Source organism: Eubalaena glacialis, chromosome 1 (genome assembly GCF_028564815.1).
Source record: "Eubalaena glacialis isolate mEubGla1 chromosome 1, mEubGla1.1.hap2.+ XY, whole genome shotgun sequence".
Lineage (NCBI taxonomy): Eukaryota > Metazoa > Chordata > Mammalia > Artiodactyla > Balaenidae > Eubalaena > Eubalaena glacialis.
This window is the reverse complement of record NC_083716.1, coordinates 224,111,827-224,134,012: the sequence shown is the minus strand read 5'-3', so window position 1 is coordinate 224,134,012 and position 22,186 is coordinate 224,111,827. Positions and strand designations below refer to the sequence as shown.

Genomic DNA, 22,186 nt, shown 5'->3' with positions numbered 1-22,186 from the left:
TGAAATCTCTACTTATTGTTAGAACAGTTCACATCTTTCTTGGCTGGAAATTTGAGATTATAATTTTGACCAATAATGACATGTTTGTTGTTGTTGTTATTTTTAAAAAGAAAAAGAAACCTTATTTGACAATACCACCAGGTCAAAAATGAATTGTACTCACTGTTCTTTCATTTTTCCATCAGAACAGCTAAGCAGAACATGAAAATAATGGAAAGTGATGGTTTCTGATGGCAACATTGTAGCAAAAACCTAATTTCTTGGCAGTGTTCATTTAAAGGAGTATACTGAGTTTCTGACACTGATTGTAAAATGCAAAACTAAGGGGAGATTTGTCGTTGTTCTGCTGAATTGATCAATGTGTTTAGACAATTAAGTTCGGGCTGGAAAATTCGAATTAGACCTGAATTATGTGTATGAACTGTGGAGATTTCCCTATGTGCTTTCATTTACATTGATAAATGTGTTTTTCCATATTTCCTTTGTTCTGAGATGAGAAGCATGCTGAGTCGGTTTTTTTGAAGGTGGGGATCTATTTTTGGATTTACATGAATTTCCCCCAAATCAGTAAATTACTGGTGATTTATTGCTTAGTGGATAAAAAGAAATTTTAATCACCACAGGGCACTTAACTCTCCCAGTTCTAAAACTTTCATAATGGTGGCAGATGAAAGGGATACGGAATTTTATGCATTATGGCCCTTCACATAGTAACATTTCCATCCATTAATAGTTTTCCAATGCACAGATGGGAAACCTGTTAAAAGATATGTTATGATTCTATGTACTTCATTGGCTTGAATGGAGCTTTAAGTATAGCTATTATAGAATACGAATTTTTTTAAACTATCTTTTTTCTTCTAATTATATTCATGTGTTAGATACTTAAGCTGATTTATACCAGATCTATATAAAGGCATTACTGTAGATATTAATGAAGAATTGGAGGCTGCCTATCAGTCTGGTAGGAGCCCCAAATTATCTTGCTGCTTTTAGGATTATTTTAAAAGCCACAGCGAGAATGAAACGACAGCGCTAGTCACAGTGAATTTTGCTGAACTCAGATTATCCCACTATGAGAATCTCTGTGTTAGGAAGTAGATTGAAAGAAAACCCTACTATCCTTCTTTAATTTTCTTGGGCTTTCACTCATAAATACCACTTACTATTTTATTCTCAATATCCACAGACTATTTAGAAGCAATGCACGTGTGCATTCGTGTTTACTTTGTTTTAAAAATAAGAACAGTATACAAACTTTTTGACTGAATACGTGTTCTTGAAAAGTGTTCTACCATTATAAATGACAGTGTATTTGAGAAATCCAACCATAAAGTTTACTCTCTATCTTCCCAGGATTACCAAAACCAGAATGGTGAGATTTTCTTTGCCCCTTTAAAGAGTAGTGACATCGCCAAAAAAAAAAAAAAAAAAAAATAGACATTTGTTTTTAGGTATTAGAGAGCAAAGTTCTGACAGGAGCGCCACTAATTGACTGATAATTGTCTTCCTTTGGCAGACTCTGCACTTCCTGCTCTTAATTTGCAGGTCTCTGCTCAGTTGTTGAAACAATACACATCCTAGTTTTTTCATTTTTGAGTAAGTTTGAACTGTTGTCACTTGAAATTGTAGCAGTTGTAATAGGTGAATTTGAGGTTGTTAGACCACCACGAACGAGCAACTGCTGAGAACTCAAAAGCAATCAATCCAGCAAAACCTCTGGATCTGAGGCAAAAGAGTGAAAATTAAAATACTTTCCCAATATAATATCATCTTGGTGAGGAATTAGTGCTAGGTAGCTTTCTTTCTTATTGCAACAAAAATCATCACTGTCCTATGAGGGTAAAATAGAACTGATAAATCACTGTATGATGAAATTTTTGTAATCGATGCATTTCCTTTGGATCTTTGCAGTGGGAGGAAGTAAGTATTATGGATGAAAAAAATACGCCAATCCGAACCTACCAAGTGTGCAACGTGATGGAGCCCAGCCAGAATAATTGGCTGCGAACTGATTGGATCACCCGAGAAGGGGCTCAGAGGGTGTACATTGAGATCAAGTTCACCTTGAGGGACTGCAACAGTCTTCCGGGTGTCATGGGCACTTGCAAGGAGACGTTTAACCTGTACTACTATGAATCAGACAACGACAAGGAGCGTTTTATCCGAGAGAGCCAGTTTGCCAAAATTGACACCATCGCCGCCGACGAGAGCTTCACCCAAGTGGACATTGGCGACCGAATCATGAAGCTGAACACGGAAATCCGGGATGTAGGGCCATTGAGCAAAAAGGGGTTCTATCTGGCGTTTCAGGATGTAGGGGCCTGCATCGCCTTGGTTTCGGTCCGAGTGTTCTACAAGAAGTGTCCGCTCACCGTTCGCAATCTGGCTCAGTTTCCAGACACCATCACAGGGGCCGATACGTCTTCCCTGGTGGAAGTTCGAGGCTCCTGTGTCAACAACTCAGAAGAGAAGGATGTGCCAAAAATGTACTGCGGGGCAGATGGTGAATGGCTGGTACCCATTGGCAACTGCCTATGCCATGCCGGGCATGAAGAGCGGAATGGAGAATGCCAAGGTAAGGAGAGCCATCTTGTACTTTTCATTAGGGCTCAGTGCACATAATTAAATCAGAGATGAGACTAAATGGAGTAAAGCCAGTAATTAGCAGCCCCTGTGGGATGTGGTGGGACAGAGGGGTCTAATGAGTAAGTGCTACAGCTCCAGGTGGCAAAGCTAAGACGATTCTAATACTGACAAAATAAATGATGCTGCTGTAATCAGCAGAAGGCCAAACACATTTGCTAACAGGCACTTAGATCTGAACCGGCTTGATGTGCCCTCTGAAATGTAAATGAACAAGCTGAAGAAAGGCCTTGATTGATCCTTACTTAAAGAGGGCAGACACATTTTCGAACCATGGTTCTCCTGTCGGTAAACATCTCTCCTCGTATGGATGTGTACATGAATGATTTAAATGTGGAATTAGGATTTGTTGTTCCAGTTTCCTCCTGCTGATTAAAATTGAGCTGTGTGAGGAAAGTCCAGTTTTTCCTGCCTTGTGGACCAGTGTAGACATGGCCCAGCAAAGTGGAGTGACAAGGTTTCAAGTGCCTTATGTTCCACTGAGCGCCCATTGATAGGGTTTCCAAGTGAAATGAATCTTGATGAAAGACCTTGATTTCCCTGAGGATGTGATAAAGAGCTAGGAAGAGTCTTATTCGATCTGTGGTCAGAGGCAATAGTAAATTGTAATCCATTTTGATTATTGAGTTTCTGAAGAAATCCAGATTTTTTTTATCATGTTAATTACTATTTATCATATTACTAAGGTGACTTTTTTTTTTTTTTTCCTCTCACCTAAAGTTCTGTGTCTGCAATTCCCTCTTCCCTTATTTCGCCTTTCTGGGGAGTTTGCAAACTTGTTTTCTTTATAGCAGCTTTGTGTTTGAGGAAGGGCTGGGAGTAATCCATATTTATATGGATTGCTCATGTCATGTGTGGATTAAGGCTTAAAAAAAAAGCAGCTATTCCAAGATTTTTATTTTTGCTTGGTATTTATTTTCAGTGGTTATTAATAGTCTGCTGCTGCCAGTCTTATTATGATTACTACTAAAGCGTGTAACTCTTGGTCCCATCTCTGGAACAGATCAGATTAATCTTTTCTCAGGGTGATTGTTGAACTGTAGACTACATTGCCACATGGTTCATCTGATTTGGCGATTAAAGAGCCCGAAATAACTGACTGCCAAACAATTTGTCTGGCATTTCAACCATCTTAATGACAGGGTGGGATTAACTATGGAGCAATCCACTTGACTGATTGGAAATCAACAGTTATAACCTAAAGAAAGCTGCATGTGGAGTAGTTTGGTGTCATAGAGTTATGCATTTCTCCTTTCAGAGTTCATAAGTGTCATTCTTGATCTGCTATAGTTATTTCTAGGCATAGCTAACAATGACTGTCTTTTAATTGCATTGAAAAGTAAAACAGAATACAGGCTGGCAACCTTTTCTGTTGACCTAGAGTCAAAAGGTAAACTTGTGAACTTGAAAATTTAAAGGTTGGAATTTCAAGGTTTGTTTTGTTTTGTTTTGTTTTTACAAAGGTTGATTTCTTGCCATTTTGTTAACTCTTGACTTGGCAACTACTAGGTAAGCTGTACCAAATGGAAACCCTGAAGTAGATTCTGGTATTAACATTAGAAAATACGTGAGTGCATTGTTACTGGCACTGAAATTACAATCATCATAGCAGGAAGAGTGAAATGAATAGGGCAGTGACCTTGCATCACATTTTAGAGTAAATTATTCTGCCTTTTTGATTTTTATAAGACAGGACTTGCACATCTTTACATTTCAAGATTCTTATATATATTTAAAAACACACACACACACATTGTCTTCCATTTCTTGCTCAAATGTTCATGCTTCTGGCATTAGTACGTTTCTCTGTATCTAATGTCATTGATTTCCAATTGTCACAGAGCCCAGTAACTCATACATTGCTGCACTGTGAGACTCCTTGACATTTTTACAACCCAAATTAGAAGGAAAAGAGAAAAAGATGGAGGGGGAAGTGAATGTAAAGGCAATTGAACATGGTAGTGTTTGGCTTTATGGAAATAACCTTGGGAATCCAGTTCATCATCATGTGGTCCATGGAAAGGGTGAGGCTTCATGTTTTAGGTCCAGTCCATTTCTGAGCAAACTGTCCCTAACACAAGGCGAGATATTTAATGGAAGGGGAAGGTTGATTAAGCTTTTTGAGAATCTTTGTTCTCTGCACTCTTGCTACCCAGGTATTTTCTTTGCTACTAGTAAAATGATTAAATCTTTCAAGAAGACACTTTTTGCACAAAACCTTGCACTTTGCTTGTATTTAAGACTGCCAGGTAAGAATCTCTGATGAATTTAGGGAGGAAGAAAAAACTTGAATGACAAGAATTCTTAAATTCCAAATTTGAGTGAGAATTTTTAGGGATAACTCAAGACTGTAAACATATTAAGAGTAATGAAAATGGTTTCCTCCATCCGTGCCATCATTACTGGAGTATCAGGATTATCTAGGAAGAGTAGAAAGAACATCGACACAAGGAAATGTGTCTCAGTTTGGTCACTTAGCTGCAAGACCTTGAGCATGTTTCTTAAGCCCTCTGAGCCTTGGTTTGTTCATCTATAAAATGGGTTGATAATAATTGTACTTAGCTTAGAGACTTGCTATGAGGACACAGTGATGTAAAATTGGTAAAAATCACCTTTTAGATCATAAAACATTAATCTGATGTTAACGCTAACATTTCCTTTATCACTCAGCTCTTACCAAGGTCATAGCTGTTGAATTTTAAGGGTGTCGAGTTAAAATGGTAAAAGGGAAGTCCATCTTCCAACCACTCTTAGAAGTCAAGGACAAAGATAGGAAGCATTGCCTTTGCCCTAACAAAGAATAACATTCATTTGAAAATGATATTTGGAGAGTGTCATTTTTTTCCCCTCTCCTACAGGAAAGAGAACTTTCTTCTGAGTGAAAGAAAAGTGATTTGGAAGTGGGACAAGAAAGACCAGGGCGTAAAGGGAGCTTAAGAAAGGATATAAAGGAGAATGGGCAAGTCTTCAGAACTCTGGCAGCAGGTTCCTCCCCAATTGTCTTTTCAATGGGTCTGCTGTGGCAGGACAAATAGAAGAACAGGTGAAAGGTCACCTACTTCCTCATCCATCTTCCTTGGGGTCTGGGAGGTCAGAGTGAAGATTGATTAAGATCTTAAATGTTTGACAAAAGATCCTTGGGCAAAAATGGCCAGGGCGGGTGGGGGCCTGGGGTGTGCTGTTGTTTGCATCTAACGCTGGTCATCGGCCGGAGTCCTCAAGGGACCTTGGGGACAGGACTACACTTCCTCTTGGAGTTCTTACCTCCAAGCAGTACATGCAAATGCAGGTGAGGAGCCGCGTCAAAAGTGTCAAGAGCGGCAGGGTGATGGCGGGCGTGCCCTCTGAAGCAGCTGCAAGTTCATTCTGCTCTGGAATACCATTTTCTGAAATGATTTGGCTCAGTCTCAGCAGGACAAAAAAGAGTGTAGCCACTCATCTGTCTTCTCCAGGAGAATGTCTGCCTGGTGTTGGCAGTAGTTTGAACTTGCCTAGTGATTGGGTGCAGCGGATAAGTAACTGTTCTAGTTAGTAAGAAAAAGGAAACAAAATCCTCCTCAGACATGTCCCCCCTCCCCCTACACATACCCCCTCCCCCCCCAGGAGGGAATGTTCCAGATGTTTTACAGGGTTGTTTTATTACCTCGGAAATATTAAGCAGGAGGAGGAGAGGAAAAGATTCTTTATTAACTTATTTTTTTGCTTAATTAAAGAGCTGAAAAATGAAAGGGAAGTCACAGATTTACTCTTTGTGAAAGATTAATAAGCAATATTTTCAGAGAGCATGTATAAAAATAATACTAATGAAAAGAGAACATTCTTCTGGAGTCACTTAAGGCCAAATAATCGCAACTGTGACAAAATTAAGCTAGGTAGGAATTAAACCTTGCTTAAATACGTAATTTTGCTGTAAATTGTTTGGGGTCCTTTATATCTAGGACCTATATTATATATCATTACATATATGATGCCTTCATATCAGCAAAAGGTATCTTATTAAAAGCTCTTTTGAGAAAGAACGATAGAGAAATGTTTTGATGGCTGTAAAATAAAAATATTTCATATTTGTGCTCTGAAAAGAGAGAGAGGGCTGTGTTTAAACAAAAATTATTACTTTGTTTTCCTAATATATTATAGAAGGACCGTAGGAGAACGCAGTACTGGAAAGGAAGCGTTTAAAATATAGTTCAGAGAGATATTGTTATATCCTTTCCACTTCTGAAATTTTTCTTCTACCTTTGAATCATGTCTTTAAGAATCAATTGCTTAAGTCACATGGCTGCTTTTATCTCTGGCTTTGAAGCATGGCTGTGATCATTGAAAGACACGATTCTTTACATCTGAGAAGAGCAGGGTTTAATTATTGTCCTTTTTCTGTTATACTTTTTTATTTTCCCTTCTACGTGTGACCAGGCTTCTTTTGTGAGTGTGAATCAAGCAATGGTCTCTATTTTGGATTCACCAAAGCACCACGTAGGAATTACCTCAGTTAGGGATTTTTGAATCCGGTATTTAAGATTTGATGATTTATTTTAATCTGACTGAACTTCCTTGTACTTTTCAAAAATGAATTAAGACATAATTATTCTGTTAAGACTTGAGTCTTTAGGAGAAAGACAGATTAAATGGCTTTTCAGTTACTACAGCGCGAAACAGAGGTGGTCATGATACATGTTTGACTTTCACATCATTGAATTTTAATACTTAGGTTTTTTGGGGGCAATTTTTTTTTGCATTTAATTAATGAATTTAACATTACCAAAGAACTGTATGCTTCAAACTCTTTTACTCCAACTTATTTCTGAGTTACCACTCTTTATGATTTGGCAGATAATGCAAATATATCTATATTCATGTATTTTAAAAAATTATAGAAATGGAATCATCTTCTTGTCATCTTGTTTTTAAGATGCTTGACTATTTGTCATGGACATCATTCCATATTAGAGAATATAACTTTTTTTCATCCTTCATATTTGATAATTAATATTCTGTAGTATGAATATATCATACTTTAATTTTTTTCCCTGTTGGTTGATAGTTAGGGTGTCTTAGTTTTTCCTGGTAATATTTTTAAACAAACACTTTAATTTGTAAATCATACATGTACATTTTTTAAAAAATTGGATTAACCTTGCTTTGTTATTTTTCTGGCTTTATCTTGGAGAAGTGAATTTAGTAAAACTTCTTGACCATGAGCATGTATGTGGAGGTCAGTCTAGGATAACCAGACAAGTAACACCACTGACAATTAAGGAACATAGTGGAGTCTCATTAAATGTTCATTGAATGAATGAATAAATAAATGCATAAGGTATTGTGGCCTGTTTCATATTAAACATTTATTTGGTGGAGTAATGTTTCATGGAGTCAACATGATATATCAGAATCTTTGCATGTGACTAATGTATTAATGAGGTCCTTTTTTGTAATTCCTACTTCAGTTGGGTCTTAACTATTTTCATCATGTTTATGAACCATCTCTATGATCTGAATGTTCAAAAATCTCTGCATCCCATGAGTTAACATAGTTACTAGCACAAAATGGCTAAGACCTGCCTTTGAAGTTTGAGACTTGAGTTTAGTTTCCAGGTGTGCTGCTTAACCAGGTGTGCAATCATGGTCACTTAACTTAACCTCCCTAACCTCAAGTTTACATCTGCAAATTGCTGACAATGGTATGTTATTATGTGTGATACACACATCTAAGCATGCATGTACAAAGGGTTTAGCACAGTGCCCAGAATGATTAAGCACTAATGAAGTGGAAAATGTTATTGTTAATTTTATTGTTGTTCGATAGAAATATGATGACAGTATGGGCTATTAGGTCACTGTCTGTCCAACAATGGAAACCGGTTTAGGGTTTGAAGTAGATTTTTTTGGGGGGGGGAGGTGAGGGCAGTGGTGACATATGCAAAGGTAGGGGATGGTATGAAATGGCTGTTCTTATCTGCATTGATCAAATCCTCTGTTCTCCAGCCTACTGCAGTGATTCTCAAAGTGTGTTCCAGCTGGGTTCCCCAAGACCCTTTCATGTGGTCTGCAAGGTCAAAACTTTAATACTAATATGTCATTCGCCTTTTCCCTCCCCTTTTCTCATGAATGGAGTTTTCCAGAGACTACCTGATATGTGATAGCTCATCTCATCAAACTGAATAGAGAAGCAAGTATGAGAATCCAGATGTCCTCTGTTAAGCCAGGCATTAACGATGTCACTATTCTCACTAATTTTGTTTTATAAAATATAGTAATTTTTTTCATTAAAACATATTATTTGTGTTAACATGTAATGGGTTTATTATCGATACTTTTAAATAAATTCCTCTCAGTTTCAATTTCTAATGGTAAATATTGGTAGCTTTAACCCACATAAACAAAAGCACTTTGGCATCCTCAGGTTTTTTAAGAGTGTGTAAAAGGGTCATGAGACCAAAAAGTTTGAGAACCGCTACACTGGTCCATCAGCTTTTTGTTTTTCTGGCAGGTACAGAGAGTGTACTTCTGTCTTCTGTAGACACTTTATAGTAAAATAAGAAAGCTCTGGAAACTTTCAGAATCTGGGAGATTTAGGTAGCTTAGAAGAATGACATGTATTCAACCCTTTAGATGTTTCTATAAAATTAGGCAGTAATTTGTAGCCCTTAGCTTTTTGAAAACGGTTTATCTGTGTCCAATAACATGCCTCAGTGCTCTCTTAAGTTTTACTGTGCTTGTGAGAAGGCATGATTAAAGAAGACCTCAGCTGGCCCCTGGACCCTGAGAGACTGTATCTTTTTCACTTAGGGCCTAAAACCTTTCTCACTGTGTCCCCTTCCAGCTGGTACCTCTGAGCTGCTTTTGGGGGAGGAGAGCAGGTGAGGTCACTGGGTCCCATGATCTGGAGAGTAATTAATCGTCCCATGACTAAATGCACATTTTATGAATATTCAGAGTCTATTTGGGCTTCTGGGGAAACAATCGGGTTGGTACCGCTGACAACTCCCTTTGGAGACACGGAGCGTTTTCTGCGTGAATGCGGGTCGTCAGCTGTCCGCCTAGGGTTGCTTTTGCAGGCGCAGATTCCTCATTTGCATATTCTGTATGCGCCCTCATGCAAAACAGCACACCCATTTCCCCCTTTCACAAAGGCTAGAGGGCTTCCTTTGGAAACTCCAGCCAAAATCTCCTTCTCTTGATGCAGAACCCAATGATTTAGACACCATGCAAATTAATTCGGTTTTGATTTGAATGCTTCCAGAGATTGGGGGTGTAGGCAGAGAGTGGGGTATTTGCACAGGGCCCTTTTTGTACACAACTCCGCACCCTCCCCGCTCCCCCCGACCCAGTGTGGCTGGTTGTCACTCCCCGGGGCCCCTTGCCCCGTGCAAAACAACCCACGGTCCCGCAGCTCATTTTATTGTGACCTTTGGAAAGGAACCTAGTCTTGGTGAATCCCTTGGCTTGTCTGTTTAGTGACAGTTTCAGCTGGAATCTTGCTGTTCTTTCTGAGGAGGGAGGAGATGGCACTATTCAGATTATGCTAGGAATGTTTAGAAGTGACCCAACAAAGGGCTTAAAAAATTGTCAAGTAAAAGATAAAACTCTTGGAGAAAGATTTGTTAAGATCTCAGGAAATTCCAGAAATAGGCTTTAGGTCACTAGTGGGCTGGAACCTATTCACTCATTCAACAAATAGATACTGAAAGCGTATAATGTACAAATCACCATGGGTATTTTCATTGTGTTAGTGTCCTTCATCTATGAATGGACACAACCATCTTCAAACCTAGAATCATGATTAAAATTTCTTATTTTCACTTATGTCCCAGACAAATTTCTTTCAAAGGCGTAGTGACTCTAATTCTGTTCCTTATTCTTATATGTATATTCGCTTTGGGTTGAATATTGCCTTTTGAATTCCTGTCTTCCCATCCCACCCAGTGTCTCCAAATTTACTTAACCTTTGCTTTATTCCTTTAGAATGGTAATGCGAGCACACGTATATTTAACCCAACAAACTTCACTTTCTGCTTGAAAACAGCACTGTCTTCAGAAGGCCGTGATCATATGTAGTCTATAAACTAGAAGAAGAGGACTGGGCATGAAGTGTTTTTGAAGTTCAATTAGTTTTGAGTTCGAACTGATTCACAGGGCAGAATAGCCAGACTTTGCAGTGTAATTAGGTGGAAGGACTGGGTCAGCTAAAACAACATCTAAATGTAGAAGAGCTTTGGTGTAGCTCCACATGGCCTGACAAAATTTGATGATGCTGTTCAAAGTCCATTTGGGATGGATTATTGGGATTAAAGAACAGCAGAAGGCTCTGTACTTGGTATATTCTCTCGTGTCATTAGTGGATGAGAAAATTCAGCTGCTTATCTGGCTCTTGTTTCTAAGAATGGATTTAAACAGACCCACACTTCTCAAAGGTGATCTTACTAACCTCTTCTTTAATAAGTTACAGATCTCCAATTGCTCAAAATCCTGAAAATACCATTTGAAGTAAGTCGATTGATAATTATCATTTCCCCTACGTGTACAGATATTTTCCACAGCAGAACAAAGCTATGGTACAGTTTCTTAATTACCCAGATAATCCTGTTTGCTTGTATTTTTAAACTATGAAGTGCTGGGTAATTATTCAATTCTTAATAGAAGGCAAATGGCAATGTAAACAATAATTAGGATGTTAGACAGACTAATGCGCTTCAGAGCAAATTGGATTTTTTTCATACTGTTCAGCATGAAGTCCCATAAAGCTAACAATTTAGAAGCAAGGCAAAAAAAGGTTCCATTTGGTTCATATTTTATGGCGTTATCTCTTCATGGCTTGTTTCTGTGAATAGCAGTTTGCCCCAGTGAAGCTGGCTGCGCCCAAGCCAACTGTTTCCTCCGTAACAATCGCTTCCCTGCTGTTTGACATTTGGCGATGTTCTCCCAGGCCTCCAGATTGGTCCTTTGTCTGCTGCAGATCCGAGGGGTCAGAGGTTAACAGAATCCTGATTTCCTCTCATAATACCATGGCAGGTAAATATGGGCCAAACTCATGATTAGTTAAGACGCAGCTCAGTAAGGAGTGCTTTTCTCATGGGCTTTTTGTCCTTAAGAACTTACCTGATTTGAGACGCTGAGTTTCCCAGCTCTTGCCTTCCACAACGGCTTCTTCATTACCAGAGCTGCTGTCTCTTTTATATAGCTTTTTCCGTTAATAACCATTCACATCTAACACTATATCCCCAGAAATACATGACCTGAAAACTGAGCAAATCATCACGTTTGATGAATTAATTTTACCAACTTAACAATACTTCGCAATCTTTACACACTTAATTATGTCTTGTAGTCTTATCTGTACTGTGTGTTTCATGGATGAAATAATAAACTGATAACAAAGGCGGTAGACAAAGATCCTTTAATAGTGGTGCTCTTACCCACCCTCCATTTTTTTTTTTTTCAGTCCAGCCTTCATGGTGTGTTGCCAATTAGAGGTATAATTAAACAATTTTATTCCCATTTTCACCATTTATGGAGCTGTCCAAGCATTCATCAATATGCTATTAATATTTTACATTTAATTTAATGTAAATTTAAATTTACATTAATTTAATTAATATCAGTTTAATTATATCAGTGTTAATTTTTCTCCTAAGGATTAATGTAAGCTACTCAATAGGTTATATCTTAATTGTTCATGTTGGACACACAGGCTGTAGAAGTTTAAAGTATCTTTCAAACTTTCTGTTACTATCAATTAATTAATGCAAAGGCCACCTTTGTGTATATCACTATCCCATGTCTATTTGGCCAACCTCCTTCACTGTGACCTTGATGCTTAGATTCATTTGTTTTCAGTTTTAAGTGTTTGAAAAAGACATCTCCACTTTGAAAAACAGTTTCCTTTTGAAGTGTCCAGCTTGGCACTGACTGAAGCAGCCCCCAGGCCAATTAGCATGTTAAAAGAATGGGTCAATACCTTTCTGCTGCCTCCACCCTCCTTGCTCTCTTCTGAGGGGGGAGAGTTTTGAAGAACCCTAGAGGCTCTTGACAGATGTGCCAGGAGACTTCAAGAGGATTGTCGATTGCCCTGAGTAGGGAACATTGATGGTTTGATCTAGTGCCCAGACAGCTTCTCTGCTGGCCATTTGAAAATGGATGCAAGAGGCATTGACAGCTTCAGGAAAGCTCTAGCAGTTCATGTAATTATGGAGAGGATTAGAAGAAAAGTGTTGGGAGAAATAAGAGATCAATACAGGGGCACTAGTTGACTTGAACTCACCTTTAGCTGTTAAACACTACATTTTGTAACATTTAGCCTATGCACATGGAAGACTATTTTATAGGTTGGTTTTTTTAAGGGTTGTGTAAACCCATGCATAAGAAAAAAAAACATAAGCAGCCACTGATTTTTGAGAGCGGACTTGTAGGTAATTAACACTGTAACACTTCTAGTACTTAAGATGCAAAGGTGCTAATTAACTAATGGGAGAAATTGAGATTTCATTACTCTGGTCTCTAACGAGGTGCCAGCAAAGATGTGCAGCTGAAAGTAATATTTGAACATTCAGGTTTCTTTTAAAGCGTTTGCTTTAGGAACTGCCTGTTTATCCTAGAGTTTTCAATTAGCACTAATGCAGGGCTACAGTAAAACAATATAAAAGGGCGGTAATTTTGCACCAAGGAACTCCTGTTGATGGAAAAATGAGAACGTTGTCTTTGCATGATTAAAAAGAAAAGCTTTTAAAAAGTTTGAAACTCACCACCTGAGGGGCCCAAATGGTCTTGCTTTAGGAAGTTGTCCTCCACAGGACAAAAAAATGGCTACTGTACTGAGCTAAACAAAGCCCAGTACATACTTTTTTCTAAACTTCAGGAAGGATTCTGGGATCCTCATTTACAAAATGTTGTTGCTATAACTATTTCAGTAATTTTTAAATGGGTACTTGATAAGGCAAGAATTTTGCACTATGATTTCAGCAATTGTACTAAACCATTATCGGATCTTTCCTTTTCTCCTAGAGAAACAAAGTCATTTACTGAAGAGAAGTAATGTCTGACCTTATAAAAATCACAACTATTATTGCAACTTTAAAAAATAGATATACTAAAAAGAACCCCTACCCCCCTCAAAAGGATCGTTGACTTCTACTACAGATAATGATTGAAAAACAGAAACCTATTGGGTTTTCCCAGTATTTCCCATTATATTTTCTAGCTGGTTATCACTGATCTACAGGAAAGCTATTGATTTTTGTATGTTTATCTTTCATCCAATCTTTTTCTTGAACTGCCTTGTGAATACTAATAGGTTTTCAGTTAATTCTCTAGGTTTTCTAGAGAACTAAGAGTTTTAGGTGCAAGCAATCATATATTTTTCCTTTAAAAAAAAAAATTAAACCTCTTATTTATGATTTCTATCTTACAAAATTGGCCAGAATTTTCAGGCCAGAGAAGAATAATAGTGTAGATTATAAGCATCTTTATTTTATGCCCAATTTTAGAGGGCATAATTTAAGTATGCTATGACATATATTGTCTTAATATCATATTTCCAATTTTTAAACATTTCTAAGGAAGAAGGGATTTTGAATTTTGCAATGACTTCAAGTATCTCTTTTAGCTATGTGACCTTTCTGACTTGCTGTGTTTATAAGATTGAATATATTAGTAGATTTTTCTGAAAATAATCCATGAACTCTCTTTGCATTTGTGGAAAAAAATCCTATTAGGTGGCAGTACATTTTGATAAATAGTTCCTTAAATTCTATTTGTTAATCGAAAATGGTGATGAAGAGCCGGGATTTTGGAATAAGAATTTAATTGTAATCTCAGCTTTATTTACAATGTGACAATGGGCTCTAGGTACTTAACTTTAGCGCTTTTGTTTTCTCCTCTGTAACAGGAGAATAATGATACCTACCCCATGGGTAGCCTTAGGATTAAATAAGGCAATGCATGTAAGCCTTACTAGGAAGTGACATCTATTCAGTGCTCAGTAAAATGTAGAAATTTGTATTATTTTTATTTTGAATTTTTAATAAATAACCAATTGATATTAACCTATATATTCCCTTTTTCTCTAACTGTCTTTCTCTCTAACTGCATCTCTTTCTCTCTTTCTCCCCTCCTATTCTTAGCAGGTTTTAGGATTATAATTGATTCATAAAGTTAATTACAATAGTTTTACATTTTTTAATTAACATTGGGAAAGTTAGTGTGCAGGGGATCTAGCTTTACTCTGCAAGTTTGAAAGATTTCGCCGTTAAAACTGGCTCTAGACTGTGCACTTAGAATATGGGCACTTTTCTGTATATTTGCTAGACTTCAATAAAAAAATGCAACAACCCCAACCAGGAAACTGGCTCTGGAACCTCATTCATTTGCTTTTCTAGTCACATAAGTGACTCTTCCAGTCCATAGTTAGATGTGTTCTCTGACTCTGATTTGGGCTATTCCCAGCCTCTGTTGACTTCAGGGCGGAAAGCACAGATGCCACATTGCTCTCCTTTGTAATTACATCACTGAGATTTCTCATTACTTGTGTAGATCTTAAACATATAAGTTAAAGGCAATAGGATCGTTCACCCTGGAGTTAATGCATAGGTATGGTTGAGCTAGTCATAAATCAGGATCCTGGCTGTTAATGAGGATCTAGTTGAGACAATATTTAATATCTCATTAGGAAAAGCTGCATTTCACTGCAGAGTGAATGTGGATGCAGCTCCTCTGAGCTGTGGTGCTTTGCTCTTTTTTTTTTTTTTTTTTAATTGAGAGAGAAAGAACATGAAGTGACAGATTCCCTTTTCTAGAAACATCTGGTGTTCCTTTAGAGCCGCAACTTTGACATCATAATCTGTCAATATTTTATATTGGTTTTGAGGATTGGTAAGCTTCATTTTTTCCATTTCAAATTATTCTGTGGGCCTCATGCAAGCTACACGAGGACCAGAGGACAGATATCGCCTCAGTATAAGGAAAGACCCATCTAATATTTTGAACTAGACAAGAGTGGAATGTGATGCCTGTTGAGAGGATGAGTTCCCCTTTGGAGCTGGTGTTCACATTGGCTGGATGACCCCAGGGCATCTAACTGTATCCCTCCAGTAAGAGATTGGAGACCCTGTGTTCCTTACAAGGTGCACCGTTGTCCTTTTGGGCAGGATGATTCTTCCCTGAGTGTAATATTTACCAAGCACTGCGGGTGCGTTCTGTGCACGGTGGATATGCACTTTGCAAGGCATTTGGCGTCCTGAGTAGCCCCTGGGCAGTAACTGCCTACGTCATCCTCCAGTCACTGTGACAGGCCAAAACCTCCCCTCACGTGTCCAACTGCCTCAGGTATGTTTACTAATCTCAATTGCAAACTTCTAAACTAGACAAACTATAAGATAACTTACAACTGTTAAGATTCTAAGATAGTAGGGTATTTGGTCCCCTGTTACAAATGTTTCGTATTTCCTATAGGATAGGTAATCCAGGTCTAGGATCTTTTTTTTTTTTTTAATATTTATTTATTTGGCTACGCTGGGTCTTAGTTGTAGCACGTGGGATCTTCGTTGCGGCATGCAGGATCTAGTTCCCCAACCAGGGATCGAACCAGGGACCCCTGCATTGGGAGCACAGCGTCTTAGCCACTCGACCACCAGGGAAGTCCCAGGTCTAGGATCTTGTAGCATAGAAAAGATGGAGAAGCTCTTCAAACACTCCCGGCTATCAATCTCTCTATTTTTATTTTCCTTAGATCTAAGTGTACACCATAGCATCACCATCTGTTTCCCCAATAGGCACCAATTAAAGGAGATGAGGAATGTCTTCTGGAAGAAATTGCTCACATGTTATGAAAGCATCTGTAATGATGACCAACAACCAGGTTCCCTACTGACTTATTTAGTCCTAAAACAGCCTTATAAGGCAGGTAGTGTTATTATCCCCATTTTACAGTTGGGAAGGCTGAGGCATGGAAAGGTGCCCAAGGTTATGCAGACTACTTAAAACGATTTGAAACCAGGTAGGCTGGCTCCAGCCTCCAAGTTGCCAACTCTATACCATACTTTCCCTGGGTAAGAAGTGTTAGAAATCAAGAAATGTCTCCCCAAGGTAACTAACAATATGGAATCTGCCTTGTATTCTTACAAGGTTAGAAGAACATTTTAAATGCCTGAGTTATAAACTTACGTAAACAGCACCCTGTATTTACTCCAAGATTTGTAAAACACTCATCTGCCAATGGGTGGCCTTTGTATTATTTCAAATGGCCTGGCAAAGAGCAAAATGTGACCTTGCAATTATTAAAGCTGAAGACCTTGTCATAGAGTGTGTTACTGAACAAATTATTCTTATTTTGACTCTGAATCACAGCACAGAGGGAGGTTATAAGCATGGATCCAAGTTTACATAAGACAGAGCATCATCTCCTCTTAACTGGAGGACAGCTGAACCAAATGAGAACTTTTTTGATTTCTCAAATGCTGTACAATAAATCCAGAGCTATTTAGAAGGAAAATCGATCTAAAAAGGAGGATGAACTTTTCATGATCTAAATGTTGGGCTTGTGCTTTTATGCTGGTTCAGGTAGAGTATTTATTTGCAAATGTGTGCAGAAAAAGAAAGAAATGGCAACAGAATCATTTGTGATGCAATTCATTTCTGCAGTAAAGCAAAAGGAGAAAAAAGGTGAGCTGAACATTGCAAATGGTGGTATATGTGATTCCTTCAGCGTCCACACAGCCATTCTACTTTCTCCCTATTGTGTTGCTACCTAGTGGCTTCAGTGGAAATGGCTCACCTTTCAGCACCTAAAACCAGCTACATCCTGAATTGTTCTATTATGGAAGTCTCAAAAAATTCTTTTTGTGGGGGGCTCAGTCATTTAGAATCAGGTTTTCTGTTGCTTGCAACACAACCCTAATTAATAAAAGAGGTCATTACTCTAACTGAAAACTAGTCTTCTATAGACAAATGTTTCACATAGGAAGCATAATGTGTTTGCCCAAGCTGAGTAGTTACTTTTTGCTTCTCCTATTACAGATGAGAAAACTGAGGCTCATATTAATAAAGTATGTAATAAATTAATAAAGAGGGACAAACTTCAGTTACAAAATAAATGAGTCACGGGGATGAAATGTACAGCGCGGGGAATATAGTCAGTAATAATGTAATATCTTTGCATGGTGACAGATGGTAAGTAGACTTATCGTGGTGATCATTTTGTAATGTATAGGAATATCGCTATGTTGTTCACCAGGAACTAACATAGTGTTCTAGGTCAATTATACTTCAAACAAGCAAACTTATAGAAAAACAGATCAGATTTGTTGTTACCAGGGGTAGGGGGTGGGGAGAGAGGGATTTTACAGATACACACTACTATATATAAAATAGATAAACAACAAGGACCTACTATATAGCACAGAGAACTATATTCAATATCTAGTAATAACTTATAATGGAAAAGAATCTGAAAAATAATATATATACATATATATATAACTGAATCACTTTGCTGTACATTTTAAACTAACAACCTTGTAAATCAACTATACTTTAATTAAAAAAAATTAAACATTCAACTAAAAAAAAAGTGAAAAAAAAAGTAAAAAAGAAAGAAAAAAATAATTAAAAAGATAAAAAGACTGGCTCCTGAAATATGGAATTTTAGAGTCTTGCCTTCTTGACTGTGTCAAAGGGAGGATAATCCCAGAAAAGATGTGGGCAGCCAGGGTGAAGTAGCATCTGCATACCTTTGAAGTTGGCCTTCGAGAACTAAGTCCTATATACTCAAGTCTACTCCCCAAATTAGGCTTTTGATATGAGATCAAACTTGGTCCTTGATTGCAATCGTTGGGGTTTCAGTAAACTGTTTGCCCCCCACCCCCATAAAAGCTTGAAATCCTTGGATATGCTCTGACTCTTTTTGTCCGCATCAGTACATTCTGAGGTCTCCATGCCTTTTTGTGCACTATTTCCTTTGCAAAAGAGTTTGCAGTCTAAGGGAGCAGGCAGCCCAGTAAAAATATTTAGAATGTGTGATAAGTGAAGTGTGAGGACCTGGAGGAGGGAGATGCTGAGTGCTGGCCGGAGGTGAGGTGTAAAGGAAGGTTTTTGGAAATTTGGACATAGTATTGGTGCATTGGTCCACTGGTGGATTCAGTGGCCAGTGGGATCTAGGGGGTGTGTGAAAGGGAATGTTTTGAGTAACTTCAAGGTTGTAGGTTTGGTGCAACAATGCTTAGTGATTCTATTCTTAGATTAAGGAAATCCTAGGAGATGAGGGAATTTTTAAGGGAGGGTGGTTTGACCTGGCAGGATAGAGGATTAGTTTAGTTTATACTTGTTACATGTAGAATATAAGAATGGATGAGGGTAGTGGTCCAGGAAGGGAAGGATGACCATAGTTTTATTTGCTTTTCATTTCTGAATTTGACTTTGTAGAAAAACAAGGATTTCCTTAGTCTAAGAATAGAATCACTATGCAATTCATTCCATCACAGGAGATGAAAAATGCCTTTCTCCTTGATCATTAAAACTTAGACTTTGTGTCAAGGTTCCTGCCTTCATATCTTCGAGTTTGTTTTATTTATTTATTTATGCCTTTGTGGGTTTCTCGTGAAGACAGTGTGGTTTGGTGGCCTAGGGCTTGGGCCCGGGGTGGGGTGACTAGGGCTCTTCCAGGAGTGTGGATCTTGTGCAAATCACTTAATCCCTCTAGTTTCTTCTGTTCCTCATCTGTGAAATGGGGGTACTGTTACTACTTTTAATTTTGCAGTGTAATTCGTCTGATTTGTATACATGTTACATTTTTTAATATATCTATTATGTCTTTGGTTAAAGAAGATACTTTAATATTTCATTTTTAAAATATTTCAGCTGATTAATACTTCATTTGACCAAAACATAGATTTCTCATGTTAATTGTACTCTGGTTTTATTGTGTTTATAGCAGCTAAGTATACCATGGGAAACCCTACTTATTGGAGTATGAAAATATGGTTTTAAGCCATGTTGAAGGGAACTGATGAATCACAAGGTTATTGGGGTGAGAAAAAAATCATGAGAAATTCATGTTTTTTGTAGAAAAATGTGGTAATACCATTGGCAAGTAAAAAGACTGGCAAAATCATCTATAATGTCACCACATAATGAGAGTCATACTTATTGTTTTGGTTTCTATGCTTCCAGACTTTCTTTGATGCACACATGGCCACACACACTCACTGAGTTATTGATCGTATAGCATGATGATAAAAAGTCTTTCCAGATCAATACATATAACTTGATAACATCATTTTTAAAGGTGACAGAGATTTCTGTTGCTTGGATGTACCACCGTTTCTTCACCCACCCTCTGTTTTTGGGCTTTTAGGTTGCTTTTAGTGTGGTGCTTTTAATAACATTGCCCTGAATATCCTTACAGGAACATCTTAAAATATAGGCTTAATTATTTTTTCAATAATTGTTGGTTTGAAAAATGTGCAGTTTTAGATAGAGGGTTTGATATTTATTGGAAAAGACTCAGTTTTGAGATACATGCTTACCTAAGCTTGAAACAATGAGGAATAGCATACCTCTAGTGACTTCATATGACAATTTCCATGCAATACTCGTTAATGAAGTGAACTCCAAAGTGGAGGTAGTTTTACTCATTAGCACGTGCATGTTAGAAAACTTCCTTTAAGGTTTTTGCCAACAAACCCTTTCTTTTCATCCTAAAAAAAAGCAATTAACTTTTAAGCTTTATTTTAAACAAATGTAGGATTCATTGGCTATGTGATAGCTGTTAGCAGGAACCCTTTAATATAAAGGATAGCCTTTAATATAAATGATAATATAGTTTAGTCACCTGATAAACATTATTGCCTCTAAATCTACTGTAAAATTTCCCTCCCACTATCTAAGGAACATCACTGCTCTTAAAACTCAGAGAATCACTGCCTTTCATAAAGACATTGTTCAAGTAAGCTTGATGAGGCTGGTTGTTTTCTATAATCTCTTAGATACTGTTGTCTTATAGTTTTAAAGAATGCCTTCAGGGCTTCACCAACTGGAAAGGAAAATGACTTCATGGATTATGAGTGGGCTTTAAAATAACTACACACACAGAAACCAGCGATTCAAATTCCTGAAGGGTTGGCTGATTCTTCTTTTTTATGAGTTAAATGCATTGATTGCTATGTAATCAATTGTTTCTGTGGCCTTAAAATTCATCTTGCTACACTCCAGAGATTTAACACCTTTAAACGGGGTCATCCAAGTGCCTCTACTAGCATTCCCTGCACTTATCTCCCAGTACCCATTTACTCACCATGGGATATTAATTATGCAGTTCAGTTTTGCACCTTCCCCTTTTTAAAATGAATTAAACATCTTGCAAGTTATTTCTCCAATTGCATGAATGGAATATAGAAAAACATTGCATCCTTTCTTTCCCACTTCCTAGACTCCTTTTGCCTCCATCTTTCTCAGTGAAGGAATCCTGTACATGTTGGCTCTTAGCTGGAAGATCTTGTCATTTGAAAATAGAGTAGCATCTCTAAGGACAGTGAAACCTTGCACGCATGTCCTCATACCTAAAATATTCATTCTTCTTTGGGCAACTCATCTCTTAGCAATATGAAAAATAAAACCATGTTATTTTTTAATAATGTATTTTTCCCTAGTAAATGAATTATCACATTTTATTCATGAAACTAATACTGTTCATTGTAGAGCATTTGGAAAACAAGAAAAGGAAACCGGAAGTCACATTTGGGATCATCCTGGTACCCGTCCTCTGGTTTCTTGCTGTCCCTGCCTAAGTGTAGAATGGTGTTTCTCTGCCTGGTGGCACCTGCCTTTTCCTTTTTCCTGCCCGTGCAGAACAAGGAAGTGCTTCATTAGTAACCTCAGAATCACCGACTTGCTGGGTGGGTGATTTGTTTTGCTGTTGTAGACTGCATTTCTGTCCTGCTTGGAGTGAATGTTGACATCTATGTGCCTGTGATGTTGCAGCTTCCCACGTACTTTATTGGCCCAGAAATTCCAGCTACTCCTTTCTCTTTGCAGCTTGGCATTCCAGATCCCCAATGGGACCAGCACCTTTGGCGGTAACCCCAAAATCCTCTGTGAATGAGCTTGCCGATTCCTTCCCCTAGGATGTTACACCCTGTTTCTCAATTCCGCAGAATCTTGTTCTGAATCATCAGGAACTTGAATGCGGGTCGCCTACCTGACTTCTAGGGTGGTACCTTCTTAGGACCCTCTCTCTAGCTGCTTCTGACTGGGAGTCCTGAGAGTTTGATGTTGTCCCAGATCAAGACTTTGTTCTCCATGCTATTTTGGACACTAATTTGGCCCTACGTCACTTTCTTTAGATCTAGTCTCCCCGGATTCATCTCCCTCTGCTGCCTGTGTCAGTGAAGTTTTACATGTTTGAACAGCCAACCGTTCAAAGACAAGCAGCTCTATGCCATGGAAAGTGTTTAAGCAGAAACTAGAGGGAAGGGAGTCTTTAGTAAGAGAAGCTTCAGCAAGTATCCCTCACTGGAAAGAAGGACTGGAATAACTGCTCTTCTCCCTTATAATT

The 22,186-nt window shown here is 38.0% G+C and overlaps 1 protein-coding gene across 3 annotated transcripts in view; it reads left to right on the top strand.

The window, feature by feature from the left end:
* The window catches only part of EPHA4 (EPH receptor A4), a 140,541-nt gene that overhangs the window by 5,413 nt on the left and 112,942 nt on the right, over nt 1-22,186 (top strand). For all 3 annotated transcript variants that reach the window (XM_061187838.1, XM_061187847.1, XM_061187856.1), the window contains exon 3: nt 1,915-2,578. In XM_061187838.1, coding sequence (XP_061043821.1) covers nt 1,915-2,578 — 664 coding nt within the window. The remainder of the gene's footprint in view (nt 1-1,914; nt 2,579-22,186) is intronic.